The 25664-nt window shown below is 43.7% G+C and overlaps 1 protein-coding gene across 1 annotated transcript; it reads left to right on the top strand.

Annotated features, from left to right (window-relative positions):
- The first annotated feature begins 188 nt into the window (after positions 1 to 188).
- LOC133365355 (uncharacterized) lies at positions 189 to 15751 on the top strand. The gene is made up of 5 exons (XM_061587118.1): positions 189 to 647; positions 2086 to 2716; positions 7627 to 8165; positions 10928 to 10994; positions 13062 to 15751. Exons 2-5 carry the CDS (start codon positions 2089 to 2091, stop codon positions 14594 to 14596), a joined length of 2769 nt encoding a protein of 922 aa, XP_061443102.1. The 5' UTR covers positions 189 to 647; positions 2086 to 2088; the 3' UTR covers positions 14597 to 15751.
- Positions 15752 to 25664: the final 9913 nt, after the last annotated feature.

Below are 25664 nucleotides of genomic sequence, written 5' to 3'. Positions count from 1 at the left end.
GTGCAAAACAATGTGCTTACTGTGAATGGGCAGTCGAGAGGTTGCATATCGTTAAAAAGAGGCTCAGAGTGGCCAGCCAATGCGGGGTGAATGCTTTCCAAGAAGCTCATTGGCTTTGACGCTAAGACCCGCGTCACCTTTTGTATTGGCTCTTGAGTAATAGTCGCCTTTCATCTTCAGCGGAACGCTCGTTTTCACTCTCCCTCTGAAGTCAAGATGTGCAGACTGCCCCGAACAATTCCGTTATCAGATCCCGACTTTGGCGCGCAACTCATGAAGCCCGTACTAGGGGGATTAATCAATTGCAACTCACCTCTGAACGGCAGCAGAGCCGCTTCCTTCTTTAATCTTTGCTGCCTCTTTGGCAGCGTGGAGTTTAAAGAGTTAAAGGGAGGTGCTTGGGAAATCTGATGCTAATGGTGTCTAAAGAAATGTTACACTTCAACATTGCCGTCCAGGTTTTCCGAGGAGGAGGAGGAGGTGGTCAGTTCCCCGCCGCTGAAGCAAAAAACCTAAACCAAGACCAAAAAACTTTTGCTTCTTTACGCGATCGTCGATTCATTTCACGACGAAGCTCAGAGCCAAAGAGGAAAACATTTGATTTTCCCAAAGCTGCTAGTTTCGGCTTCATCTACTCTTTTCTTTAGGTAAGCCGCTCAGTTACTCCCTCAAAACTGGCTGGATTATGGCTCTCTCTCTTTTTAAGCGTGTTTTAACAGTTTGTTAAAAGTTTATGGACGACTGTATCCAGCCAGGGGGTGGTTGGGTCTATATTAGAAGGAGTGAGCGAGAAAGCCTTTTACCCCAGCTTCCATTCTCCAAATGGGAATAGGTTTGCAAGATTTTTTAAAACAATGAAGTTATTTTACTGAATTCGATGAAGGGACATCCCTTTAAATCTTTCTTGAAAGGTTGATGGGTCAGATGAATAGTCAGGAGCAAGAATATTCTGTATATATTTTTTTTTGTAAAGTTATGTCACTTAGTGTTGAAACATTTCTAGCAGCCTAAGAATGGGATGTCTGCTGAATCTGAGCTTGTATTTTCTTCTAAGGCAAATGAAGAAAATTGTGTGTGACAAAAAGGGAGATTAACGGTGCAATCCTAAACGTGCTCTAATATTAGGGGAACAAGTGTGCAATAGAACTGGAGCCATAGTTTCTGATCTTGTTTAATCTCCTGCTAAGTATATAAAAGAGAGGTCTGTAGAAATCTGTGGGACTCAATTTACAAGGAACATGTTTAGGATGAAGCTGTTGTTGGCTTGCCTTAAGAAGCATCTTTGCTGAGGCATTTTTTTCACATGTGTGAGGCCCCATTTAGGTTTTATGTTTTGGTCTATAATGCAAATATAAAACATACACAGCCGAAAATGTGGATTTGATTCCTCCCTTCTGTCCACCTTAACACAGATTCAAATGCACTTTTTTACTGTCACGTGTAACCTCAGGGAAAGTAAGAGGGGTCTCAACACTCTACTGCCCTCTAGTTTCTGACAGATTTTTTTAAGTCCTCATTTCATTTCTTTGACCTGGTTCACATGTAACGCTAAGTAAAACTATAGCATAGCATAAACAAGCAAACATGCAGGTTCTGCAGAGTGACAGTTGCTGCTGCTACTGCACTCCTCCCCAGGTCCTGCTGCCGCCATGCCACCTCAACCTAAGCCATGGTTTGGCTTAGTGTTATGTCCAAACCAAGGCTAGTGGTTTGTCTCGCTCCAGGCAAAGCACAAGTTGTAACCAAGGTTTACTTTTGGTTTACCGCTTGTGGTTTGTCTGGGGGAGACAAACCATAAGCTTGAGTTCGAACATCATGCTAAGCCAAACCATGGCCTAGTCCTGGGCAGTGTGGCAGCAGCAGGACCAGGTGAAGAGCTTAATAGCAAGATCTTTGCTCCAGGAACCCATATGTTGCCCACATGTTGCCTCTTTATGCTAAGCCATAGTTTGGCTTAGTGTTACATGTGAACTGGCTAATGCCTTAAAACAGACCCAGAGGGATGGGGTTCATAGAGTCAGAGTGAGGGGGATGGTCTCTCTTTCCTTACTCCAATGACTCCCACCCACCTCCTTTCTCTTGCAGCTGATGCTGGAAATGCTGGCAAGACAGCTCCATTGGACTCTCTGTTGCTGGCTAGGGGTTTGCCTGTGGCTTCTGGCTGGCGAAACAGGATGTATCAGCACTGAGCTCTGCAGAAGCCCCCCATGTGGCCGGAGCAGTGACAGTGAACATCAGCCCAGCAGAGAACAGTGCCACGGTTCCCGCTGCTCAGGCAGAGCAAGTCACCCAACTCGTGCCTTTGCTCACACCACAACCCCTGTGCGAGGGCAGCTGCACAGCAAGCATCTGGTACCTGCCCTCCAACAGCAGCAGCCACTAGTGGCCAGCAGCCTGGGACATACGGCCTTGGCCATGAGGGGTACAGAAGAGAGTTGTCCTGGAGGAGGAGACTGCACCTCTGGGGCTCCCAATGGCACCATACAAGACTGCAAAGGCATTGAGTGCAGGCTGCCCCTGCGCATTCGACAGAGGTCCAGGCCGGCTACCCAGGCCATCCCATGCTCCCCAAACCAGGGGGAAGGCTGCCCTGAGCCGACCCTGGTTAGAGTCTCTGAGAGGGCAGCCCAGTTCATCGGGGAGGACCTTGCCTACACAGCTTCAGAACTAGGGGGTGCCGCCCTGGGCGTTCAGCTTACCTGTGATGTCAAACCAGGTAGGTGTGGCATCTAAAAAGTGACAGAGGGGTTTCTGTGCTCCTGAGCAGCTTTTCCCGTGGCTTCAAAGCCTATTGTAAAATGGGTAGAAAAGGTCGCTAGCTTCATATAACAAGAAGGGGTGTTCAAACCCAGGTCCACATCCACACAAGCAAGACCTGGAATGGGGAGAGGTGTTCACCTGTTTCTCTCCAGACGTTGCTGGATCCCACCTCCCAATCAGCTCCAGCCACCATTGTCGGGGGTGATAGTGTTGGCTTGTGTGTTGTTGTGTGAAACAGCATACATTACGTTGGAGTTAAGTTGAGCAAGAAAATGTCTTCAGAGCATGTTAAGCGTCTTTATTAAGACATTAAGGCCAGAGGCTTAAGAGTAAATACATGTAGAGATTCTTCAGTCACCCCCCCTTCTGGTACATCTCTCTCCATAGCTAAACACAAAAGACAGCCTCTCAGCTCAGAGGCATAATTCAGAAGAAGCAACACATAGTCTGTTAGAACTTTCCCAGTCGTTATCAGATGGCTACCATAGCAACGACCCTGGCAGTCCGTTCCCAGACAGAGCATAGACATAACTCCCCCTTAACCACAGTTACGTCTTGAAACTTGCAGGCTTCATGGAAAACTACTAGAGACAGTAATGCCTACTGGTCGCCAGCCCAACAGCCTCCCTTTTTTCCATTAAGACTGCAAAATACACATGAAATACATCTCCATAATACATAGTCATACAGTCATACATTTCTACAATACCTCTTGCAATACATTTCAGTACATTGCATTTTCAGTTCAGTACAGTTCAAAACTTTATTCACTCACACTTTGGTTCATTCCAAGCCTTGTCACCAGTTTGCCAAATTTCTCCTCACACAAAGGCTTGGTCATTATGTCAGCCACCATGTTGTTAGTGTCACAAAATGTTAGGTTAACAAACCCCTGCTGCACACAATCCCTTACGTGAAAGTATCTGACACTAATATGTTTTGTTCTCATGGTATGAGCTTCTGATGTGGCTATCTTAATGCAGGTCTGATTGTCTTCATATACAGTAATCGGAAATTGCATATCAATGCCTATCTCCTGCATGAGCATTGCGAACCATTGTAGCTCATTACAGGCCTGTGATAGGGCCACATACTCGGCTTCTGCACTTGATGTTGCAACCACATTTTGTTTCTTGCTGCTCCAGTCAAGGCATGACCCGTGCCACATCACAACTATGCCAGAGGTTGACTTACGACTGCTCAGCTCCCCTGCATGATCTGCATCCACAAAACATTCAAGACTTCCTGTCTTTGCTCCTGACAAAACCAGACTCTTTGTCTTCGTGCCTTTCAGATAACGCACTATCCTTTTAATCCCTTGCCAGTCAGCCTCTGAAGGATGCTCTACCTTCCGGCTTAAAATACTGACTACATTACATATGTCTGGGCGAGACACCTTCACCAAATATTGCAATTTCCCTATTATGCGCCTGTACTTCTCAGGATCTGTACAAGGCGTCTCCTGCACATTCTGTTGGAAAGCCACAACCATTGGAGTCTTCACAACATTGCATTCTGTCATGTTGCATTCTTCTATGATCTGATTTATTTTACTTTCCTGACTCAATGTTATGCTTCCGTCTTCTGCATGCACAATATCCGTGCCTAAATAGTGTGTGACAGGCCCCAAATTCTTTGTGTCCACCTGCCTGCTCAGTTGCTCCCTTTGATCCCAAGGTTTCTCTGCAACTTTAATGCTTCTACTCAGAATTAACTGCTGTGTTTCTGGACACCAAACCTTGAAATATGCATTCTCTTGTGCTCTAGGTGCACGTCTCTTACCCTGTGGCTGGTAAACTCGGCTGCGATGCACTCTTTCAGGCATCAGCCTGACTGCATTACATGAATACTGTGGCTGTGTGCTTTTAACAGCTGTCTTCTTACAGCTCTGGCGGTCATTCCCTTTCCGCCCCATTAAACTCAAGGCATTAGCACACTTCACACCCACGGTCATTTTAAACTGCCCTTGTGTCATGAAACCCTGACAGACAACATTTTCTCCTCTTTGCACCCAACATTTTCCTTTATCAAACCAGACTGAAAATTGACAACTCACCAGTTTTCTCACAGATAAAATATTATGAGCCAATCCTGGAACAAACAAACATTCTGACATTAGTCCAAGTTTGTCAAATTTAACCAGACCACGTGCTTTTACGGATTTCCGTGATCCATCAGCAAGTAAAACAAAGTCCTGCTCATCTGTAGACGTGTAAAACAGACTCCTGTCTTTAATTAATATATGGCTTGCTCCGCTGTCGACAATAAAGTTAATTTGTTCCAAGTCTTTAGACTTCTGTTTACAAACAAAGTTCACACTTCCCTGCTTCAAGCCTCCGTCCCTGGAGTTTCGCTTGACTGGACAATCTTTACGGAGATGCCCACGGGCCCCACAGGCAAAACAAGACTTCAGCCGCTGCTGCTCCCGCTTGTTTTCCTGTCTGCTTTCGGCAGCCTGCTCCGGTTCAGCACATTTCTCCTCCTTGTTTCTGACAGCTTCCACCGGCTGGGCTCTCTGCGCCTCCTGCCTCCGCTGCCATTCCTGGGACAAATCCTGCAACGCGTCCCACATCTGTTTAGCCGACGGCTCATCTCTCACACACATCAGTTGAGAATCCGATAGAGCCAAGATTATAAACGCCTGCGCCCTCTGGTCTCGACGCTTCCAGGCCGCGGTCAATACTGCCAGGGTTTTTTCCTCAATCACGTCCCATAAATCCTCTGTTATCAGCAAAGCCCTCATCCTCGGCTTCCAGCTGGCAAAATTCTTCTCATTAAGTCGTTCCATCGGCAAGCCTTCCCCAGACAGGTTTACAGCTATGTTGCTCACCTCCGTCTGGTTCAATCAATCAAGCTGCCCTCTCTGGAACTCTGTCTGCCGTTCAGACCAGCAACTTACTCCGGTGTAATGCGCTGTGGAGCGTAACCATCCTCTGCTACCACTGTTGGCTTGTGTGTTGTTGTGTGAAACAGCATACATTATGTTGGAGTTAAGTTGAGCAAGAAAACGTCTTCAGAGCATGTTAAGAGTCTTTATTAAGACATTAAGGCCAGAGGCTTAAGAGTAAATACATGTAGAGATTCTTCAGTCACCCCCCCCCCTTCTGGTACATCTCTCTCCATAGCTAAACACAAAAGACAGCCTCTCAGCTCAGAGGCATAATTCAGAAGAAGCAACACATAGTCTCTGTTAGAACTTTCCCAGTCGTTATCAGATGGCTACCATAGCAACGACCCTGGCAGTCCGTTCCCAGACAGAGCATAGACATAACTCCCCCTTAACCACAGTTACGTCTTGAAACTTGCAGGCTTCATGGAAAACTACTAGAGACAGTAATGCCTACTGGTCGCCAGCCCAACAGATAGGTGTTGTAGACCAGCAGCATCCAAATGGTCACAGATTCCCCATTCCTAACCTAGAACCAGAATTTTTGTATCAAAACTTTTGTATTAAAAATAGGATATAAATGGTTGTTTTATGTTAGTTCCAAGGAATGAAAAAGAAGAATCAGAAGACAGCTGCTATCTTTTGTTGGGCTAACTTCTAGTCATTGGCGTAATAGACCAATTTCCCAAGTACTGACGTGGGCATGGTGTGTGGGTGTGGGGAGTAGTAAGTTCTTCTCTCTATTCAGTTATATTTTTCTAGCCGGTGAAGATTAATTAGCTTCACCTCCAAACCAATTTGGTATTTATTCCTTGAGTTAGGAAAAATGGCCACGTGTTCTTCCCAGTTTCACTCCTTGTTATCTGTCAGAACAAGTGTCTGGATAGTCTAGAACAGTGGTGGGGAATTTGTGGCCCTACAGATGTTGGTGGCCTACAAATCCCATCATCCCTGGCCATTGGCCATGCTGGCTGTGGCAGATGGGAGCTGGAGCTCAACAACATCTGGAGGGCCATAGATTAGCCACCGTAAGGCCCCATTAGCAAGTTTTTGAGTCGAAGCAGTAGCTTTGAAACAGGAGGGCAGTTCAGTGGCAAGTCAAGTAATGATAGTTGGTGAGGCTAGACAGGGCCAGTTCAAGGTCTGAGGAGGCCTTCAGGACAGTGCTCACTGGTGGGGGCCTCTAGTGCCATGGACTTACCTGGTGGTGAAAGCAAAAGACTGAAGCAATGCTCCAACAGTGCCCCAGACTGATACTTCATTGTGGGAATTTAAAATAGGAATCTGCCTTATACGGAGTCAAAACATTGGCCCATCTAGCTCAGTATTGTCCGTACTGACTGGCAGCAGCTCTCCAGGGCTTCAGACAGGGGACATTCCCAGCTCTATGTGGAGATGCCAGGGATTGAACCTGGGACCTTCTGCATGCAGCTCAGTTGCTCCACTACTGAGCTACATCCCTTCCCCTCCCACACACCTGGCACTCAGATCATAGCGCTTGTTGAAGAGGGAATCAGGACAGACATCAGCAGTGGGCATCAGTAAGATAGGCATCAGTTGAGATTCCAGCAACTGTCCAAGGATGCTGCGTGTTGATGCTAGGCAAGAGGCTGGACTTGGCCTGCAACAATCTACTGATGATGCTTGCAAGCTTTGAATTATTCTGAACTCTTCATCAGGCAAATGGTGGCTGATGAAGACTGCTGTGTAAAAAATATGGTTTTTGCATATTTTACCGTGCAAAAATATGGTTTGTCATCTACTTTGATGGTAGAACATTTCCCCATATGGAATTTTAAAACTACCTGTCTTGCTTTGCTTGATTTCTGTCCTTGAATGCTGTTTGCCTGCACCCAGCTGAATGCTCAGTAATACTCATCACACATTCTGGTGATCTAGTTTTATGGCAGTTGTCTGATGGCATTTTGAGAAATAAAAACAAGGATTTTTTTTTAAATGCCAGGTTGTTTGTATTTTAGGGGAAAATGAGGTCCCATCTGAGGATGCACTTGTGCTACAACTTCAGCTGACTAAAGGACAAGAGAAGTTTGTTGAAATGCTGAAAAACCAGCAGGTGGTGATTGTGGATTTACAGCAAAAACTCTCAGAGCAACAGAGTACTTTAGTCACCCAGCAGCGGGAAATCATTGAGCAACAAAGGAAAATGTATGAGCAAATGGATCTGATAAAGGTCCAGTATGGCATGCTTTTTGATACGGTGAAGCAAACGTCATTTAAAAGTTTGCAAGAGGATATTCAACATTATTTTGAATCTAATCTCCACGGCCTTCAGAACCAAGTCAGAAATCATCTCCAGAAGTCATACTCTGTGCATAAAGTCAAAGTTGAGGCAAAAGTGATTGATGTTGGGGAACCTTTAATGGACTGTGGACTTTGTGAAAGTGATGAATTTTGCAATTTCCAGAAGACACCCTCACAATGTGAAAAATGCACCTTGTGCCCTGCCGGCTTTTTCCAACTGTCTGAATGTTCTGCAAATGCTGATCGGATATGCCAGGTGAAAGATTATTATGCTCTAATTTTTTTTATGGTAGCTTTTTCAAGTACAAACAGGATAGCCCCAATGAAATGCCACAGACAGATGGATGAAATTCAAGACCTTATCCATGTTTCAGCATTGTACACTCTTGGGTTTAGCTGTATTATTCTTTGTGCAGACCACATTTATTATGTCTGCAGTTGTTAACACTTTAACTTCTCTGTTTGCACATCGCACTGGCACAAATTGCATGCTTCACTGAGGAGTCAGACCATTGGTGCCTCGGGCTCCATATTGCCTACCGTGATTGGAAGCAGCTCTCCAGGGTTTAGGGAGGGAGTCTTTCCCGGTTCTAACTGAAGATGCTGGGTATTGAACCTGGGACTTTCTGCATGCCAGGTAGATGCTCTGCCTCTGAGCTATGGCCCTTCACATAATTTGTTTATGACTTATAGAAATGTCTGCAGTCAGGCCTGGATCCAAGGTTGATGGGGCCCTGGACAAAGTGTCCTCTGGTGGGTCAACCTCCACTGTCAATGGGCTTTTAGCTATCCTGGCAGTGCTCCAAGAGCAATGCTAAGTTGGGGCCTTTGAACCTAGGACTTGTGGACACATGGTGCTGCTTAGAGTGCTGTGCCAGAAAAGTAGTAATAATGGGGACCCAGGGCAATGCTGGGGCTCTAGCAGCTGTCCTAAGATGCCAGGTAGTGACACTGAGTCAGGCTGAAGGGGTGCATATCTCAATACCTTCTAGAATGTATCAGCCGCTATATAAGGATGAAGAATGATGGCAGATCCAGATAAAAAAGGGGGGATGGAGAACCATGTATGCCACCTTGAGCTCTTTGGAGGAAAGGTGGGATATAAATGTAATAATAAATAAAATAAATGCTAGTCCTGCTCAGAGTGGACCCATAGAAGTTAATAGACATTACTAACTTAGGTTCATTGATTTCAATGGGCCTACTCTGAGTAGGACTTAGTTGAAAACAACCCTATATATTCTCTAGCCAATTTTTTTTCTCATGTGAGTAAAATGTGCAGTAACATTAAAACAGTAGCAATGGGATTTATTCATAACAGGTTCAAAAACCAGGTAGCAAAGAACAGAAGTAAACTGATTTCACAATGGTAGGAAATAAGCACGAGAGGCTTTCATGAATCTCTATTGGGAATGGTGTTAACATAATTATAGATCTACATTATTTCTGAAGTCAAAGTCAGCTTAGCAGAGTCTAATAAGATATTTTCTCTGGGTGAAGGCAGTAAATTCAAGGTTTGATATATAGCAAGGGTCAGTAAATACTTCCTGCAATGGAGAATCCCCTAAAAGATGTGTCGATACTAGGACATTAATGCTTAGCTTCAGACACCTTTGAGGAATGAATTCTGGGAATGGCTACAATGGCCAAAGAAAGCAGAGAAGCATCTGAAAGAGACAATTCGACACACAAACTACCAAAGAAGCTTCTGAGCCTTTGGCTAAAAAAGTTGCAAAGGTATGATGGATGTTTATAATGAATGGTGTGGAGAGAGGGGTGGAGACCCTGTTGCTGGACTACAACTCCCATAATATCTCATCATTGGCTCTGTGGGCTGTGGCTGATGGGAGCTGGAGCCTAGCAACATTTGCAGGGCCACTGGTGCCCCACCTCTGAGACAAGCATTCACCTGTCTCATCATTCATTGGGGGTCAACCAATGAAATTGATTGCCAATATGTTTAGGGCAAATAAAAGTATTTATTTATTTATTGCACTTGTATTCCGCCCCATAGCCGAAGCTCTCTGGGCGGTTTACAGCAATCAAAAACATTAAAACATTAAAACTTCTTCATGGCTACTTCATGGGATTTGCTTAAGAGTTGAACCAAAATGAGGGGCATCACTTTTTTTTTTGAATATTTTGCTTTGTGGAAATAATCATCTGCCCTTTTGGCCATTTGTTTTTAGTGGGAGGCTGGAAACAGCAGCAAAAGAAGAGTGGCAGTCCATCCAACACTCACTGAGGAAAATGCATTGCTTGCACTCTGAACTGACTTGGTGATATCATAACACAGCCAAATTTGATTGCAAAGCATTGTGATGCTGTCATAATCCATGATTGGCTGGAATCACACTGTTAGCAAGCATAAGATTTTTGAAAGAATAGAAGCAGCACTGAAGGACAGCCAAAATGTTCAGTGGATAGATATGGAAAAAGGGGGGGGGTAGGCAGAGTTCTAAGGAAGGTTTGGAGCTCTCTGAAAGTCCCCCTTTTCCATGCTGAGAAATGTTCATTTGGAAGACCTCAAAGTCCTTAATGTGCTCCTACACAAAAAGCACAGGGCTACATTTACTTTTATAGTACATGGTTATAGTTTCATAAGTGCAGAAACTAATAATTTTGGTAGCTCCAGTAATTTTTTCCTTATATTTTTTTAAAAAGCACACTGAACAGGAAATTTAGGAAAGAGTAAACCTGAAGAGAATAAGAATTTGTATCCAATAATTTGGAAAGTAGGAGGCCAGAAGAAGTAGATTTTTGTCTCTAAGGGCACAGTTGTGATTATTTTAATAAGTAGAAATTCTTCATTTTCATCTTGCTGTGTATAAATTATTAGCAACCTGTAGCAATGTTTGAATAAATAAACAAACTGGTCATTACACACTGACAACTTTTGAAACCTGATATTCTTTAAGTGTGTATAATTGATTTTAAATGTATGTCTTATGCAGTAAGAGTTTCCACAGGAAAAAGTGACTTGTGTTTGAACTTGACTCTGCTGTCTGTTATTCATAGGACAGAGATGAGTGCATTGAATCACCAAACATATGTGGGGAAAGGATAAAATGTCTGAACACTCCAGGTAAGTTGCTGCCTTTCTGTGAATGAAGTAGTGGATGAAGACAGGAATGCTCAAACATTGTGCATTTTTAAATGCCTGTATAATGTGTGAAGTTGCACTGAACTTGGGCTGAAGAATCTTAAAAAGATTCTAGGACTCTTTATCAGGGAATAAACCCCTTTCTATTGTAATGTATTATTTTAATTAGTTCTGGTCTCTAGGAAATGCTGCATGGATAGCATTATTGCAAATAATCCAGTGGCAGCCATACTTTGTTGTGAAATACATTCGGGGATGGGTGGTCCCAAGTTGGTTTGATTATACACCAGTATCCAATTATTTATGAGAATAAATGTAATTAAATAAGATATGCGTATCTTCAAAACACATATAAATTATAGATGCATTTTATACAGAATATTAATTAACATGACAAATTATAAATGAAACTGTTGTAATATTCTAACTATAATTTAAGAAGTTTTCTGGGTTTGGTGGGTATCTTAGAGCCCTTTTACACCACACACTCTGTATGGCTCCTACTTAAATAGTCCCTGTAACCCCTGCTGGTGTTAGCATCATAATACCTGAGCAGCTACTTGTGCTCCAGTAGGGCTCACCTGTAGATTCCTATTTTGGGTCAGCCAGTGCTGATGTCTGTTCTGACCTTCCTGCCCACCAGTTTCCCAAGCCATGGACTTGTCTGGGGCAATGGCTGGGTCTGGGAAGCCACCCAGCACTTTATGTGGCCCTTAAAGCAACCAGTGTAGCATAGACTAGAAACATGTAGAGGATGGGTATTGGAGGCTGGTTTTTTTTAATAGAACTGCAACATTTAATTGACTGACTACGAAGGTATTTTTAATAGAAGAGCCTAATAACAAAACTGCAGATGGCAAGCAACCAGGGCTGGTCCTAAAGGGCAGCCAGGTTGGGCCATGGCCAAGGGCCTCTGGAGCCACAGAGCCCCCTCTCAATAGGATGGGGGAGGAGTAGCACTCCTTTTCCACGATCTGTGGCAGAGAGTAGCTGCCGCGCATCGCAGAGAGGGAGCTTTTTCTGCCCGCCTGTCTCTCCTATCTTTTGAGGCTTTGTAGGCTGTGTGTGCAGGACTGCCATTAACCAAGATGGCAGCCGAGGTTTCCCTAAGGGGCTGAAGCCTCTGGCACCCTCTTGATTGATGGCAGCAATGTGTGCATGTAGCAGCCTGGGCAGCCGCAAAAGACAGGAGAGACAGAGCCAGCGAACGGAAGATGCTCCCTCCCTGCAAGAGACAAGTAGGCGTGTTTGAGTCTTGTGCCGGAGCCCAGAGCAAGTTGGTGCCCAAGGGCCCCGGCATGTCTGGAGCCGGCCCTGCAAGTAGCATCATGGAAGAGACATGCTGTTCTCTGTGTGACAGAAGGGGAAATACCTCTTTACAAATTGTACTTGCTACAATACATGCACAAATAATCTAAAACAAGGATAAGGAACCTATGGCCCTCCAGATGTTGTTGGACTCCAACTCCCCATCAGCCTAGCCATGATGGACAAGGATGATGACATCTGCAGTCTAACAACATCACATAAGGTGACTCCCATCAACCTTACCCACATAAAGATTGCTTTTATTCACATGAAAATCAACTGATTGGTCAGTCAATTACATTTGCATGTGAGTAATGCCAATAGTTCGAGGATAGTTCAGGGATGATGGGAGTTGTAGTTCTGGAGGGCCAGAGGTTCTCCACCTTTGACATGTTGTCCTCCAGATTTTTTTGGACTTCCATCAGCTCCAGCCAACATGCTTCACAACCATTGCTTTTACTCACATGCAAATTGACTGGTCAATCAATTACATTTGCATGCGACTAATGCCGTTAATTCAAGGGTAGTGTAACTAAAACTCATGCAGTTTAATCAACCTCTTTTTTTATAAAAAATCAATGGCAGCCCTAGTTCTGGGGTGTGTGTTGCTGCTGTGATGTTTACATTTTTATCGTAAGGCTCCTCAAGCACACAAAAATACAGGATACAAATGTTTTCTGGAACTAATGCACCATTGGCATCGGCCTGTGACTGAAACTGTCTTTCCCTCCCTGTGAACAGGAGGATTCCGATGTCTTGGAATTGCAGAAAAAGAAGCTGCCTTGGGATTGTGTGGAGAAGAGTACTTCTTTAACAAAGAGCTGCAAGAGTGCCAGGCTTGCCTAATGTGCGAAGATGGGGTGGTTGTTTTCCCTTGCTCCACTGTCAGCGATACAGTTTGCTCAACAGCCAGTGAGAACAAGCTGTCGCAGTCCTGGACTGCAAGCATTGTTTTACCCTTGGCAAAGTCTGGCACTTCTGAAGTCTATCCTGGTTTAACCTTGAAGATAAAAGAAAAGCAGGAGGGGGACATAGTAACGGTGGACGAGAACAGCCTGGTCTTCAAGCAGCATGGCTTGATGTGGGCCGACTTCAATTTTGCTGTGAAGCACAACTGCAGGAACTTCCTCCAGCTCTCCTTAAAACTCAGCAACAGGGAGGAGGGCTACGAGCTAAGCGCTGTCCGGATTGAGCAGCCAGAAGGCAAAATTTTCCAGAGCACCAGCGTGAGTAGTGCTGCCGAGGTGGAGCCGAGCCAAACCCTTTCTGTGTTTTTGAAGAGCCCTAATCAATTCTGCAACCAAAGTAAAGACTTCAACATTTACCACCTCAATGCGCCCCTCAGTTTGTTTTGGTTATCCCATGATACGGGGGCGGTGGCCATGACCGCGCAGATGTCTACCTCAATGCACTACCAAACCAACTATCGGCCAACCTTTAAATTAGTTTCTCTTTCTGATCCTTACATGCTAACTTTGTCCCACGATGGCAGAGCCATCAAGTTTACTGAAATGGGTGTGGTGAAGTTTGTTTTCCATCAGGCGTTATACTCCATGGGCCACACCTGCATTCGCGAAGGGTTTTCCCTGGTTTCTTATCTCAACCGAAATGGCACCAATGCAGAACTAATGACCGTGCATAAGTCTGGTGTCAATTATCGAGACACGTCAATCTCTGCCTCCGGAGCCACCAAAGTTGGAGCTGGGGATCTGATTAGCTTTGAGATCCTTTCGCCAGCACAATGCAACGTTCGTTATTTTGGAGACAGCTCTGGAATTAGTATGCTGAGCCTCATCTGGATCCCATCTGCAGTTTCCACTGCTCTTTCAGCCTCGGTCTCTGTTATGGGACTGCCTACAGGAGCTGTCAGAAACAAATTACTGGATTTTACTCTAGTGTCATCCAATGAGAAGCAGATCCATCTAGTTTCTACTGGACAACTTGCTCAAAAATATTTTCTGTTTACCGAAAGGGGAGTTGCCAGTGTTGTGTTTACAATAAAGTTGATCCACTCATGTAACATGCTCAGAGTGACTCTAAATCAGCTCCTCAGTAATCATGCGCAACCTAATGCAGTTGCACAGCAGGTTGGAGGGCAAATGCCAGAGGGAAGCATCTGGACCAGTGTTACTCTTCGTTACTCTTTTGAAGTTTGCAACGGTACAATGATATCTATTTCTCTTGACTGTGTGCGTGGCAGAGTCAATCATATTGCACATGAACATGGCACCAGTTTATCTATCTTATGGATTTCATCTGTCCCAGGAGAAAACTAAAACCTAGTAAGATAAATGGAAGGAATAAGGAGATATGATTGGTAAGCCCATGTTGGGCATGTTTCCTTTCTCCAGTTGCAGGTGCAGAACTTGTCAGGGAGAGAATAGATGACAAAACAAAAAGGCTATAATACAGGGATGGTGAACCTATGGCATTCAAGCTGTTGCTGGACTATAACACCCATCATCCTTGACCATTGGTCATGCTGGCTGGGGCTTTTGGGGGTTGGAGTCCAACAGGCTGTCCATTCATGTAAGAATTGGCTAAGATGGAAGCTGGTTCTTAGGCTACCCTAGGAAGTTAAATAATTGACTTTCAATGTGATTTTAATACCTAGTTGAGGCAGCATTATGAATATGAGCCTCCAATGTGCAGTTGTCAATTCATATATTAATGGAGTGCTATGGAAGCTATTTTCACATGGCTGGCACAGAGGCTTATCTTTAATATCCCTTAGGAGGAAACCTGTGAATTGGGTGATCAGAGTGGCTATTTCCCATGTGCAAGAGTTCCTTCAAATATATTCTCACAGATGGATTTAAAAGGGAAGTAGGCACATTCATCAAGGATAAGTCTGTCATGAGTTATCCTGAACACTAATAGTGAACTCATTCTCTGAGTGTGGATCTCCTTATGTAGCCAAAACAGCATAATCCATGCCCAAGACAGAGGTATCAGCAGGCCTGGGGGAAACCCCAAGTTTTGCAGAAGTACAAACAGTTCTCAGGGGGGAAATTAATAAGCCAAGAAAAAAAATCTTGGCTATTGCTCATGGTTAAGGAGGAGGGTTTGGATGGCACACTTAAACCAAATCATGTCTTAGCTACCACACTGAGCTGAAAGGACCATGCTGCCATCTTCTCTTTGGGAGCCCATGTGTTTGTGCTAAGCCATGATATGACTTAGCATTATGTGCAGAACGCGGCCAGTGTGGTTCCCCCTCCTTGCTTTTGTATGGCCAGGCTTTATAGGGTCTGTAGCCTTCCCCAAAATTGAAGTACTCCAAAGTGTGTTCCCACCTTGTCCACAAACAAAATGGTTTTGGAATAACAGTTATTTTTACCAGTGCCACCAATTTAATATTTGGCTCCTTTTTGTCTGACCATGTTCTAAATCTTTTTGTCCTAACAATGATACATTTGCATAACACAAAAGTTTCCACTCTCTTCATTTTCTGTTGCACACTATTCAGGGGTATATTCTGCTGGCTTACCCCCCCCCCTTTAAAACAGCAGTTGAGAGCCTCAGGATGTGGAGAGTGCTTACAGACCTTATGACTGAAGACCAAATAATGGGGAATGCGATAGAGTGCTTCTATGTGCTTAGAAAGGAAGGGTACAAACCATCCCAGCTTGAGCAGAGATCACACACAGACCCAGTGGAGACTTCGTCTCTGCAGAATGCACCAGTCATTATCTGGAATGGGAAACTAGAGCCCTTCCTGTTTCCCCATTCAGCCCGTGCGCTTGTTCATGGTTCAGCTGTGGTACAACAGCCTCCCATTCTGGCTAATGGCAGGGCTGGCCCTATTGTTTGGCAGAGGGAAGCAGCCAGATTTTGATTTGGGCAGCAGATTTGGAGTGTTATGTTGTTATGTGCCTCCAAGGCGCCCACGACTTCTGGCGACCCTATGAATCAACAACCTCCAAGAGCATCTGTCATGAACCACCCCATTCAGATCTTGTAAGTTCAGGTCTGTGGCTTCCTTTATGGAATCAATCCATCGCTTGTTTGGCCTTCCTCTTTTTCTACTCCCTTCTGTTTTTCCCAGCATTATTATTTTTTCTAATGAATCATGTCTTCTCATTATGTGTCCAAAGTATGAGAACCTCAGTTTCATCATTTTAGCTTCTAGTGATAGTTCTGGTTCAATTTGTTCCAACACCCAATTATTTGTCTTTTTCGCAGTCCATGGTATGCGCAAAGCTGCTAGTTCATTAGTTTATTACTATGCATTTTTACTACCAGGCCAGCCTTGGATACTTTGCACATTGATTTGTGCCAGGGAGAGTGATGACATTTGCTGCTCTGCCTCAGGCAGTAAAGTGTCTAATGCCAACCCTGCATATAAGCCCATACACTCACCTTGGGAGAAGTGCTTCAGAGAATCCTAGAAATAAAACATCATGGAGTTAGAAGAAGGTTTATAGATCATCTAGTCCAGGGGTTCCCAAACTGAGCTTCATTCAGGTGCTCTGAGGTGTATCTGTATAACTACAATTAAAAATCATACAGCATCTAGCACACTGAATTACAATTGCTACATTGGCACAAAAATTAAGTGGTCCACCAAGATCCTCAGAATATTTCAAGTGGTCCATGGGGAAAAAAAGGTTGGAACTAGTGATCTAGTCCAAGTGTGGAGAACGTGTGACCTTCCAGATGTTGTTGGACTCCATCACCTATCTGCCTTAGACAGTATGGCCAATGTTCACAGGAATGATGGGTCCAACAACATCTGGAAGGTCTACAGGTTCTCTACAAGGGATCTAGTCCAACCCCTTGCTTGATGTAGGAAATAAGAAAAGCCTATCTGGATCAGGCCAAATATCCATCATTGTCCAGCATCATGCCCAGCATCTGACAGTCGTCCAGGTGTCTACGAAAAACCCACTGGCAGGACCCTCCCCCAAACATGGGAAAGTTACTTTGCGTCTCTGTATCGGTCAAAACACCCAACCAACTCAATTAAAAATTTGTCTCCTGAATTTTCCTTTCTTCCGGAGTGGCCTCCTGTCAGCCAAGCCAAAATTAGCGATCTGATTGTTGAACTTAAGAAGGGTAAAGCACCAGGCCTAGACAACATTCCTGCTGAACTTTTGCAAGAAAACCAAGATTGGTGGGCCCCCCTATTAGCAAAACTTTTCACCAACTTTAACAAATCGGGACATATTCCAATTTCGTGGCAAGAGGCTATCATTATTCCCATTCATAAAAAAGGGGACGTTCAAGACCCTTCCAATTACCGCCCGATTAGTCTCCTTTCCATAATTGGAAAGCTATACGCCTCTTATTTGAAAACAAAACTTCAGTTATGGCTGGATGACCAAAATATTCTGGGACTAGAGCAAGCAGGATTTTGGAAAGGTTTCTCCACTCTAAATCACTGCATAATCCTGCAACATCTAGCTGAAAAATATAACAAACATAACAGTCCCGGGCTCCATGCTGCCTTCATAGACTTAAAGGCCGCTTTTGATTCCATACCAAGGGAAAACTTTGGCATAAATTAATAAACACCACTATAGATAGAAGACTTCTTTTTCTGATTTATAAATTGCACCAGAATACTTCCATCCGCGTATGCTGTGGTAAAGATGGGGGCCTCTCAAACCCCATACACACATTTTTGGGGGTGAAACAAGGCTGCATTTTAGCCCCACTCCTTTTTAATTTATATCTTAATGACCTGGCAGATCACTGCCTTGCCAACAACTTCCATATTCCTAAAATCACTTCCACACCCTGCCCGTTACTACTTTATGCAGACGACGCCGTCCTACTATCCTTCACAAAGATTGGCCTTACGCGTATGATAAAGGCGTTTATGTCCTATTGCAATGACAATCAACTAGTCATTAATTTTGAAAAAACCAAAATTTTAGTTTTCATTAACAGCAAAACTCTCCCTGTCTGGACGATTAATGGTCACCAAATAGCACAAGTTGCCTATTACAAATATTTGGGCTTAACTTTTCACGCCTCACTGAGCTGGTCTACTCATATACGGGCAACAGTAATGAAAGCAAGGCATTCCATTAAGACCTTACTTCGTTTTTTCCATCATAAAGGCGGACACTTCGTCCCAGCTCTGATTAAACTATTTTCATACAAGATTATCCCCCAACTCTTATATGGCGCCCCTGTTTGGATAAATTCCTTAGGTTCCTCTGTTGAAACCATACTTTCCAGTTTCCTCCATTGCCTTCTAGCTGTGCCTCGTTGTGTCCCTTCAGCGGCCTTAAGACTTGAATGCGGGTTGACCTCTTTGGAATGTCGAGCATGGATCATGATTTTTAATTTCTGGGCGAAAACTTCGTTTAATCCTCCCCAAGGCCTTTTAGCTTCATTCTGGAATGACCCTTACCACTCTTCCTGGCTAACAACCATAGAACCCAAACTGCAGAAAATTGGCCTCTCTAAAGTCTGTCTGGCCTCCCTGTCCCATAATGATGCAATTACACAGATTTGTACTCGGCTTATGGACATTGACTATCAAAACTCAATCGCCAATGCTTCCAAAACGTGTTCCCCACTGTTCCTAAACTTACCCTTTGTATTTGGTAAACTCGCCCCCTATTTGTATTTTCTCACTACACCCAAACTACGTTTAGTCTTCACAAAAGCCAGGTTCAATGCCCTAAATTCAGCAGTAATGGAAGGGAGATTTCAACGAATTCCATACGAACACTGTTTTTGTCCTTGCGGATGCGCCCAGATAGAAACTCTTACCCATTCCATTCTGGTCTGTCTGTTATACTCACAAATTCGAGCTAAATTCCTCAACTCCATACTGATGACCCAGAAACTTAAAAAGTCTTCCCCCGAAGACACGATTGCTTGCCTTCTTGCAGGCTCCGACAAAGACATCACCATACAAGTAGCCAAATTTGTCTTTGCCACTCAATCAATACGCACTTCCTTTTAATGTCTGCTTTATGAATTATGTTCCCGTTTTGTATTATATGTTGTTTTTTCTATTTTGTACCATGCTTTTGGGTCATTGACTGCAATTTTAATAAATCTAATCACTGGCAGGACCCAAGTGCATCACTAACTCTTCCCATATGCGATTTCCAGCAACTAATATTCAGAGGTGGACTGCCTCCGACAGTGGAGGTAGAGCATAGCCAGAGCTTCAGCATCCTTGGTAGCTGGCTGTTCAGCCACTGTTTGAAGACCTCCAGAGAGGGAGAGCCCACCACATCTCTAGGTAATAAGTTCTATTGTCAAACTTCTTTCACCACCAAGAAATTTCTTGTAATGTTCGATGGATTCTGTTATTACTACAGCAATCCCTCTACATCTACACAGCATACACGAGGGACAATTGTGACTATTTTTTAAAAATGCAACTCTGTCCAGCTTTGTATATTTCTCATCTCAGACTTTGGAGGGTATAACATTTTATTTTATTTTTATTTTATTCTGAACAAGAATCTTATCTGAAATAACAAAGAGAGATGTGATTTGTAACCAGTTGCCATTTTATAAAAGGCAAAACATTAACCTTCAAAATATTTCAGGCACATTTTACAGATTTTGTTTGCATAACTTTTTATTGTTTAACAAAATTTTATATATTCACTAAAGTGAATTCCTTAAGTATGTTAATTTAAAGTACGCAAATGGCAATTGTATTCTTCATTTTGTGCTTTCTGCTGGGCGTATATGCAGAATATGGAACATTCTGAAAACCAATATAGTTTATGCTGTTTTGATCTTCAAATATTACTTTAATTATTGAAAGAAAACCATTTGGACTCTTGGTCTTTTTTTATTGCATTGAGAGCATTTAATACAAATAAAAGAATGTAAAGTTGCTTACTGTCCAATAGTCCGATATGAGCAAGTTGTCACTGAGTTGTCCTATTAAGTTTCCTGATACACCAGTCTTCTCCAGCTTGGTGCCCTCCACAAGGTGTCAGACTACAACTCCCATCAGCCTCAGGCAGCGTGGTCAATAGGGATGATGGCAGTTGTAGCTGAACAACGTTTGGAAGGCATCACATTGGCAAAGAGCTATAAATATTGACCTGGAAGTAAGCTCCATTGAAAACAGTAGGACTTATGTCTGAACAGACATATATAGGATTGCTGTATAAACTGGCATATATATATTTATTTATTTTTTATTTATTTAATTACATTTCTAGACCGCCCTATAGCAGAAAGCTCTCAGGGCGGTGTACAACAAATAAAATCACAATTAAAATATGAGCAAGTGTGGAAAAATATATATATATATAGTACAATTATAAAGCATTAATAGAATTGCCATTGAGATTTAAATTAAGATCATATTAAGTTTAGAATGTTAAATTAAAATATTTAAAAATTTACAAAATTTAAAAAGCCTGGGCGAAAAGGTAAGTTTTTACCTGGCGCCGAAAAGATAACAGAGAAGGCGCCAGGCGTATCTCGTCTGGGAGGGCATTCCATAGTTCGGGGGCCACCACCGAGAAGGCCCTAGATCTAGTTGTTGATCTCTGGGCCTCTTTATGGGTTGGGACCCGGAGAAGGGCCTTCGACGTCGAGCGTAGTGAACGGGTAGGTACATAGCGAGAGAGGCGCTCCATCAGGTATTGCGGTCCGATGCCGTTTAGGGCTTTATAGGTAAGAACCAACACTTTGAATCTGGCCCGGAAACATATCGGTAGCCAGTGCAGCTGCGCCAGGACAGGTGTTATATGGTCAAATTTCTTTGTCCCAGTGAGAACTCTGGCCGCAGCATTTTGCACTAGCTGAAGTTTCCGAACCGTCTTCATAGGTAGCCCCACGTAGAGTGCATTACAGTAGTCCAATCTAGAGGTTACCATAGCATGGATAACTGAGGCAAGATGCTCCTTGCTCAGATAGGGTCGTAGTTGGGCTACCAGCCGGAGCTGGTAGAATGCATTCCGTGCCACCGAGGCTACCTGAGCCTCAAGTGACAGGAGCGGATCTAATAAGACCCCCAAACTACGTACCTGTTCCTTTAGGGGGAGTGTAACCCCATCTAGGACAGGTCGAACGTCAACCATCTGGGCAGAGGGTCCTCCCACCAACAGCATCTCAGTCTTGTTAGGATTGAGTTTCAGTTTATTAGCTCTCATCCAGCCCATTATCGCGGCCAGGCAGCGGTCTAGTACATCAACAGCCTCACCTGACGAAGATGAAAAGGAGTAGTAGAGCTGCGTATCATCAGCATATTGCTGGAAACACACTCCAAAACTCCTGATGACCTCACCCAGCGGCTTCATATAGATATTAAAAAGCATGGGGGACAGAACTGAACCCTGCGGGACCCCATATTGGAGTACCCAGGGACTCGAGTAATGTTCCCCCAGCATCACCTTCTGGAGACGATTCCCGAGATAGGAGCAGAGCCACCGCCAAGCAGTGCCTCCCACTCCTAAATCCGTAAGTCGCTCCAGAAGGATACCATGGTCAATGGTATCAAACGCCGCTGAGAGATCAAGGAGAACCAACAGAGTTACACTCCCTCTGTCTTTCTCCCGACAGAGGTCATCATACAGGGCGACCAAGGCCGTTTCTGTACCAAACCCCGGCCGAAAGCCTGATTGAAATGGGTCTAGATAATCAGTTTCATCCAAGAGAGCCTGGAGTTGGCGAGCGACCACATGCTCTAGAACCTTGCCCAGGAATGGGACATTTGCTACTGGCCTATAGTTGTCCAAATTATCAGGGTCCAAGGAGGATTTTTTTAGGAGCGGTCTCACCACCGCCTGTTTCAGGCAGGGTGGGACCACTCCCTCTCGTAAAGAGGCATTAATCACCTCCTTGGCCCAGCCGGCTGTTCCATTCCTGCTAGCTTTTATTAGCCATGAGGGGCAAGGATCCAGAGCAGAAGTGGTCGCCCGCACCTGTCCAAGCACCTTGTCCACATCCTCGAGCTGTACCAACTGAAACTCATCCAATAAAACAGGACAAGACTGTGCTCTGGACACCTCATTAGGATCAACTGCTACAATAATGGAGTCAAGGTCCCGGCGGATGTTCATGATCTTATCACGAAAGTGTCGCGCAAACTCATTACAGCGGGCAATTGATGGTGTTATTGCGTCCTGGGGACCAGAGTGTAAAAGTCCCCGGACAACTTTATAAAGTTCCGCTGGGCGGTTAAGGGATGACTGAATAGAGACAGCAAAGTATTGCTTCTTTGCTGCTCTCACTGCCTTCACATAGAGTTTGGTAGAGAGCTTCACAAGTGCATGATTACAGCCGTCGGGAGTTCGCCTCCATTTGCACTCAAGCCGTCTCCTTTCTTGCTTCATCACTCTTAGCTCCGGAGTAAACCAGGGAGCCAATTGAGCTCTGCAACGGAGAGGGCGCACCGGGGCGATCGTGTCAACAGCCCGGGCCATTTCCGTATTCCACAGCATGGCCAGGGTTTCGACAGGACCGTCAATTCTATCAGCCGGAAAATTCCCTAGAGCCATCAGAAAACCCTCAGGATTCATTAGTCTCCGGGGACGGACCATCTTAATTGGTCCTCCACCCTTGCAGAGGGGAGAAAACAGTGTGAGTCTAAACCTTAATAGGTGGTGATCTGACCATGACAAAGGAATAGATGAAAAATCCCTCACTCTCAGATCACCATCCCCTAATCCAGTGGCAAAAATCAAGTCCAGAGTGTGCCCCAACACATGCGTAGGGCCAGTAACAAATTGAGACAGCCCCATGGCTGTCATGGAGGTCATGAAGTCCTGAGCTGCTCCAGATAAAGCGGCCTCAGCATGAATGTTGAGATCCCCCAATACCAAAAGTTTGGGGGAACGCAACAATAGATCCGAGACCACCTCTGTCAGCTCAGTTAGGGAGGCTGTTGGGCAGCAGGGTGGACGGTACACCAACAGAATTCCCAGTCTGTCTCGCTGACCCAACGTTATGTGCAGACACTCTAGACCATTAGCCATCTGGATAGGGTGCCTAACAAGAGGGATGGAACTTCTATAGACCACAGCGATTCCCCCTCCCCGACCCTCGGATCTACCCAGATGCTGAACCGAATACCCAGGTGGGCAAAACTGGGAGAGATTAATACCTCCCAGATCGCTCACCCAGGTCTCGGTAATACATGCCAGATCGGCCACCTCATCCACAATTAGGTCATGGATGAGGGAGGTTTTATTATTTACCGATCTGGCATTAAAAAGCAGCAACTTTTTGCTAGAATTCTATATAGATATATTTTTAAACATAATTGCCATAATACATCTGTTGATGTCACATAAGCTGCAGACCTCTGCATGCTTACCTGGGACTAAGTCCCATTGAACTCAGCAGGTTCACCATTATTGTTCTGGTAAGGAGTTGTACTCTTGTAAGTACTTGCAGTCCAAGAACTTCTAGAGGGCCACAGATTCCCTAACTCTAACCCTGACCTATATACTGATTATCTGATAATTATCCCACAGGCGTACTTTCTGGATAGGAATTTTGTAATATTTGAAACAGCCCTCTCTCATAAGGCATTTGCTCAGCACAGGTGGATCGCACCACTATTGCAAAGTAGCTTAACTAAAGATATCTCTGTGATGTGTGCTTTAGATTAGCTTTCATCTAATCACTTCAAGGCAAATATGACCCATTGAGTGACTGAAGCTGGTAATAGCGTCTGAATTGCATGACTGGTCCTCCAATGAAAGCAGCATAAAAGCCTTTTGGGGATATTGATAGATTCAAAGCAGGTGGTTTCAGAAGAGGTTACAGATGCTTTGCGTCAGACACAAATAAAACTCATGTTACTTTTGGAATGCCAAAACTGGACAAAGGTTTAGCATACATGATAAAAGGTTTTGTTTAGCCAAGGAAACATTTTGTTGGTTTTATTAAGAAAGAAGAGGAAAGACGTTTATCCTGCACAAAATGGATAAAAGAACCTGAAGTAATGTGTTTTCATTTCATGCTTGAAAGAGCATTACAATTCCTGGGAGGCCATTTCATTCAGACTTTTGAGTTTGTTTGTTTTATTCACTAGATTTAGCTTATTATGCAGGGCCAGTGATTTAATGTTTTGTTCAAAAGTAATTGCATTTTTTATCTGTGGTTGCAAGAGGAAACCAGAAGTTGGGCACAGCTCACTGTGGAAAGGCGGCATATAAATACACTCAAATAAATAAAATAAATAAAAATAAGAAGTTAACAGAGCTCATAAGACACTTTAAAGTTGAGACCAAAAAAGTTGACTTTTGTAAATTACTGGGGCTGTCAATCAGTAGGTTCATAATATTCATATACTGCAATCTTACACATATCTACTCAGAAGTAAGCCCTATTGAGTTCACTGAGGCTCATTCCTGGGAAAATGTGTATAGGAAACGGCGAACAGCCTTAAACTGTAATTCTAAATTTTTACTGATAATTTTAATGTTTCTTGTAAACCACATAGAGATTTTGTACAATCAAGCAATATTTAAATTTTGTTAAATAAATAAACCCACCTAAGCTTCAGTCCTCTGCCAAGTTTCTTGGGGGCAAAACCACTGAACAAAGTGAAATTTAATTCTAAGTAAGCATGCATAGGATTGCATAACAGTATTGTCAAAGTTCCTACTTCTTTCTTGACTTATACCTTGCCTTTCAACAGTTCCCTGGGCCGCTAACCAGCTAATCAATTAATTACTAGATTACTTTCTACATAGGCATCTTCATTGTTGTTGCTACTGTTGTTACGTGCCTTCAAGTTGATTACAACCCTATGAATCAACAACCTCCAATAGTATCTGTCTTGAACCACCCTGTTCAGATCTTGTAAGTTCAGGTCCGTGGCTTCCTTTATGGAATCAATCCATCTCTTGTTTGGTCTTCCTCTTTTCTACTCCCTTCTGTTTTTCCAAGCATTATTGTCTTTTCTAGTGAATCATGTCTTCTCATTATATGTGTCCAAAGTAGGATAACCTCAGTTTCATTATTTTAGCTTCTAGTGACAGTTCTGGTTTAATTTGTTCTGACACCCAATTATTTGTCTTTTTTGCAGTCCATAGTATCTTCAAAGCTCTCCTCCAGTACCACATTTCAAATGAGTTGATTTTTCTCTTCACTTTTTTCACTGTCCAACTTTCATAGAGATAGGGAATACCACGCTCTGAAGGTTCATCTTTGCATTTGAGGACCTTTTCTAATTCTTTCATATCTGCCCTCCCCAGTCCTAGCCTTCCTCTAATTTCTTGACTATTGTCTCCATTTTGGTTAATGACTGTGCCAAAGTATTGATAATCTTTGACAAGTTCAATGTCCGTATTGTCAACTTTAGTTACATAAATCTTCTGTTGTTAAACTCTTATAAATATTTTGTAAAGCTTCAATGTGCAAAGTTGAGAAAAAGTAATCCAATTGTTTATT

This window comes from Rhineura floridana, chromosome 10 (assembly GCF_030035675.1).
Source record: "Rhineura floridana isolate rRhiFlo1 chromosome 10, rRhiFlo1.hap2, whole genome shotgun sequence".
In the NCBI taxonomy this organism is placed as follows: domain Eukaryota; kingdom Metazoa; phylum Chordata; class Lepidosauria; order Squamata; family Rhineuridae; genus Rhineura; species Rhineura floridana.
The sequence above is the reverse complement of the archived record's forward strand: the minus strand, read 5'-3'. Positions and strand labels throughout refer to the sequence as shown.

What these genes read in the sequence shown, in the direction of transcription:
- LOC133365355 (XM_061587118.1), top strand. Translation starts at nt 2,089, where the DNA reads ATGCTGGAAATGCTGGCAAGACAGCTCCATTGGACTCTCTGTTGCTGG. An exon ending in ATGCTGATCGGATATGCCAG is followed by an intron (nt 8,166 to 10,927) that starts GTGAAAGATTAT and finishes TGTTATTCATAG; the next exon opens with GACAGAGATGAGTGCATTGA. An exon ending in AAAATGTCTGAACACTCCAG is followed by an intron (nt 10,995 to 13,061) that starts GTAAGTTGCTGC and finishes CCCTGTGAACAG; the next exon opens with GAGGATTCCGATGTCTTGGA.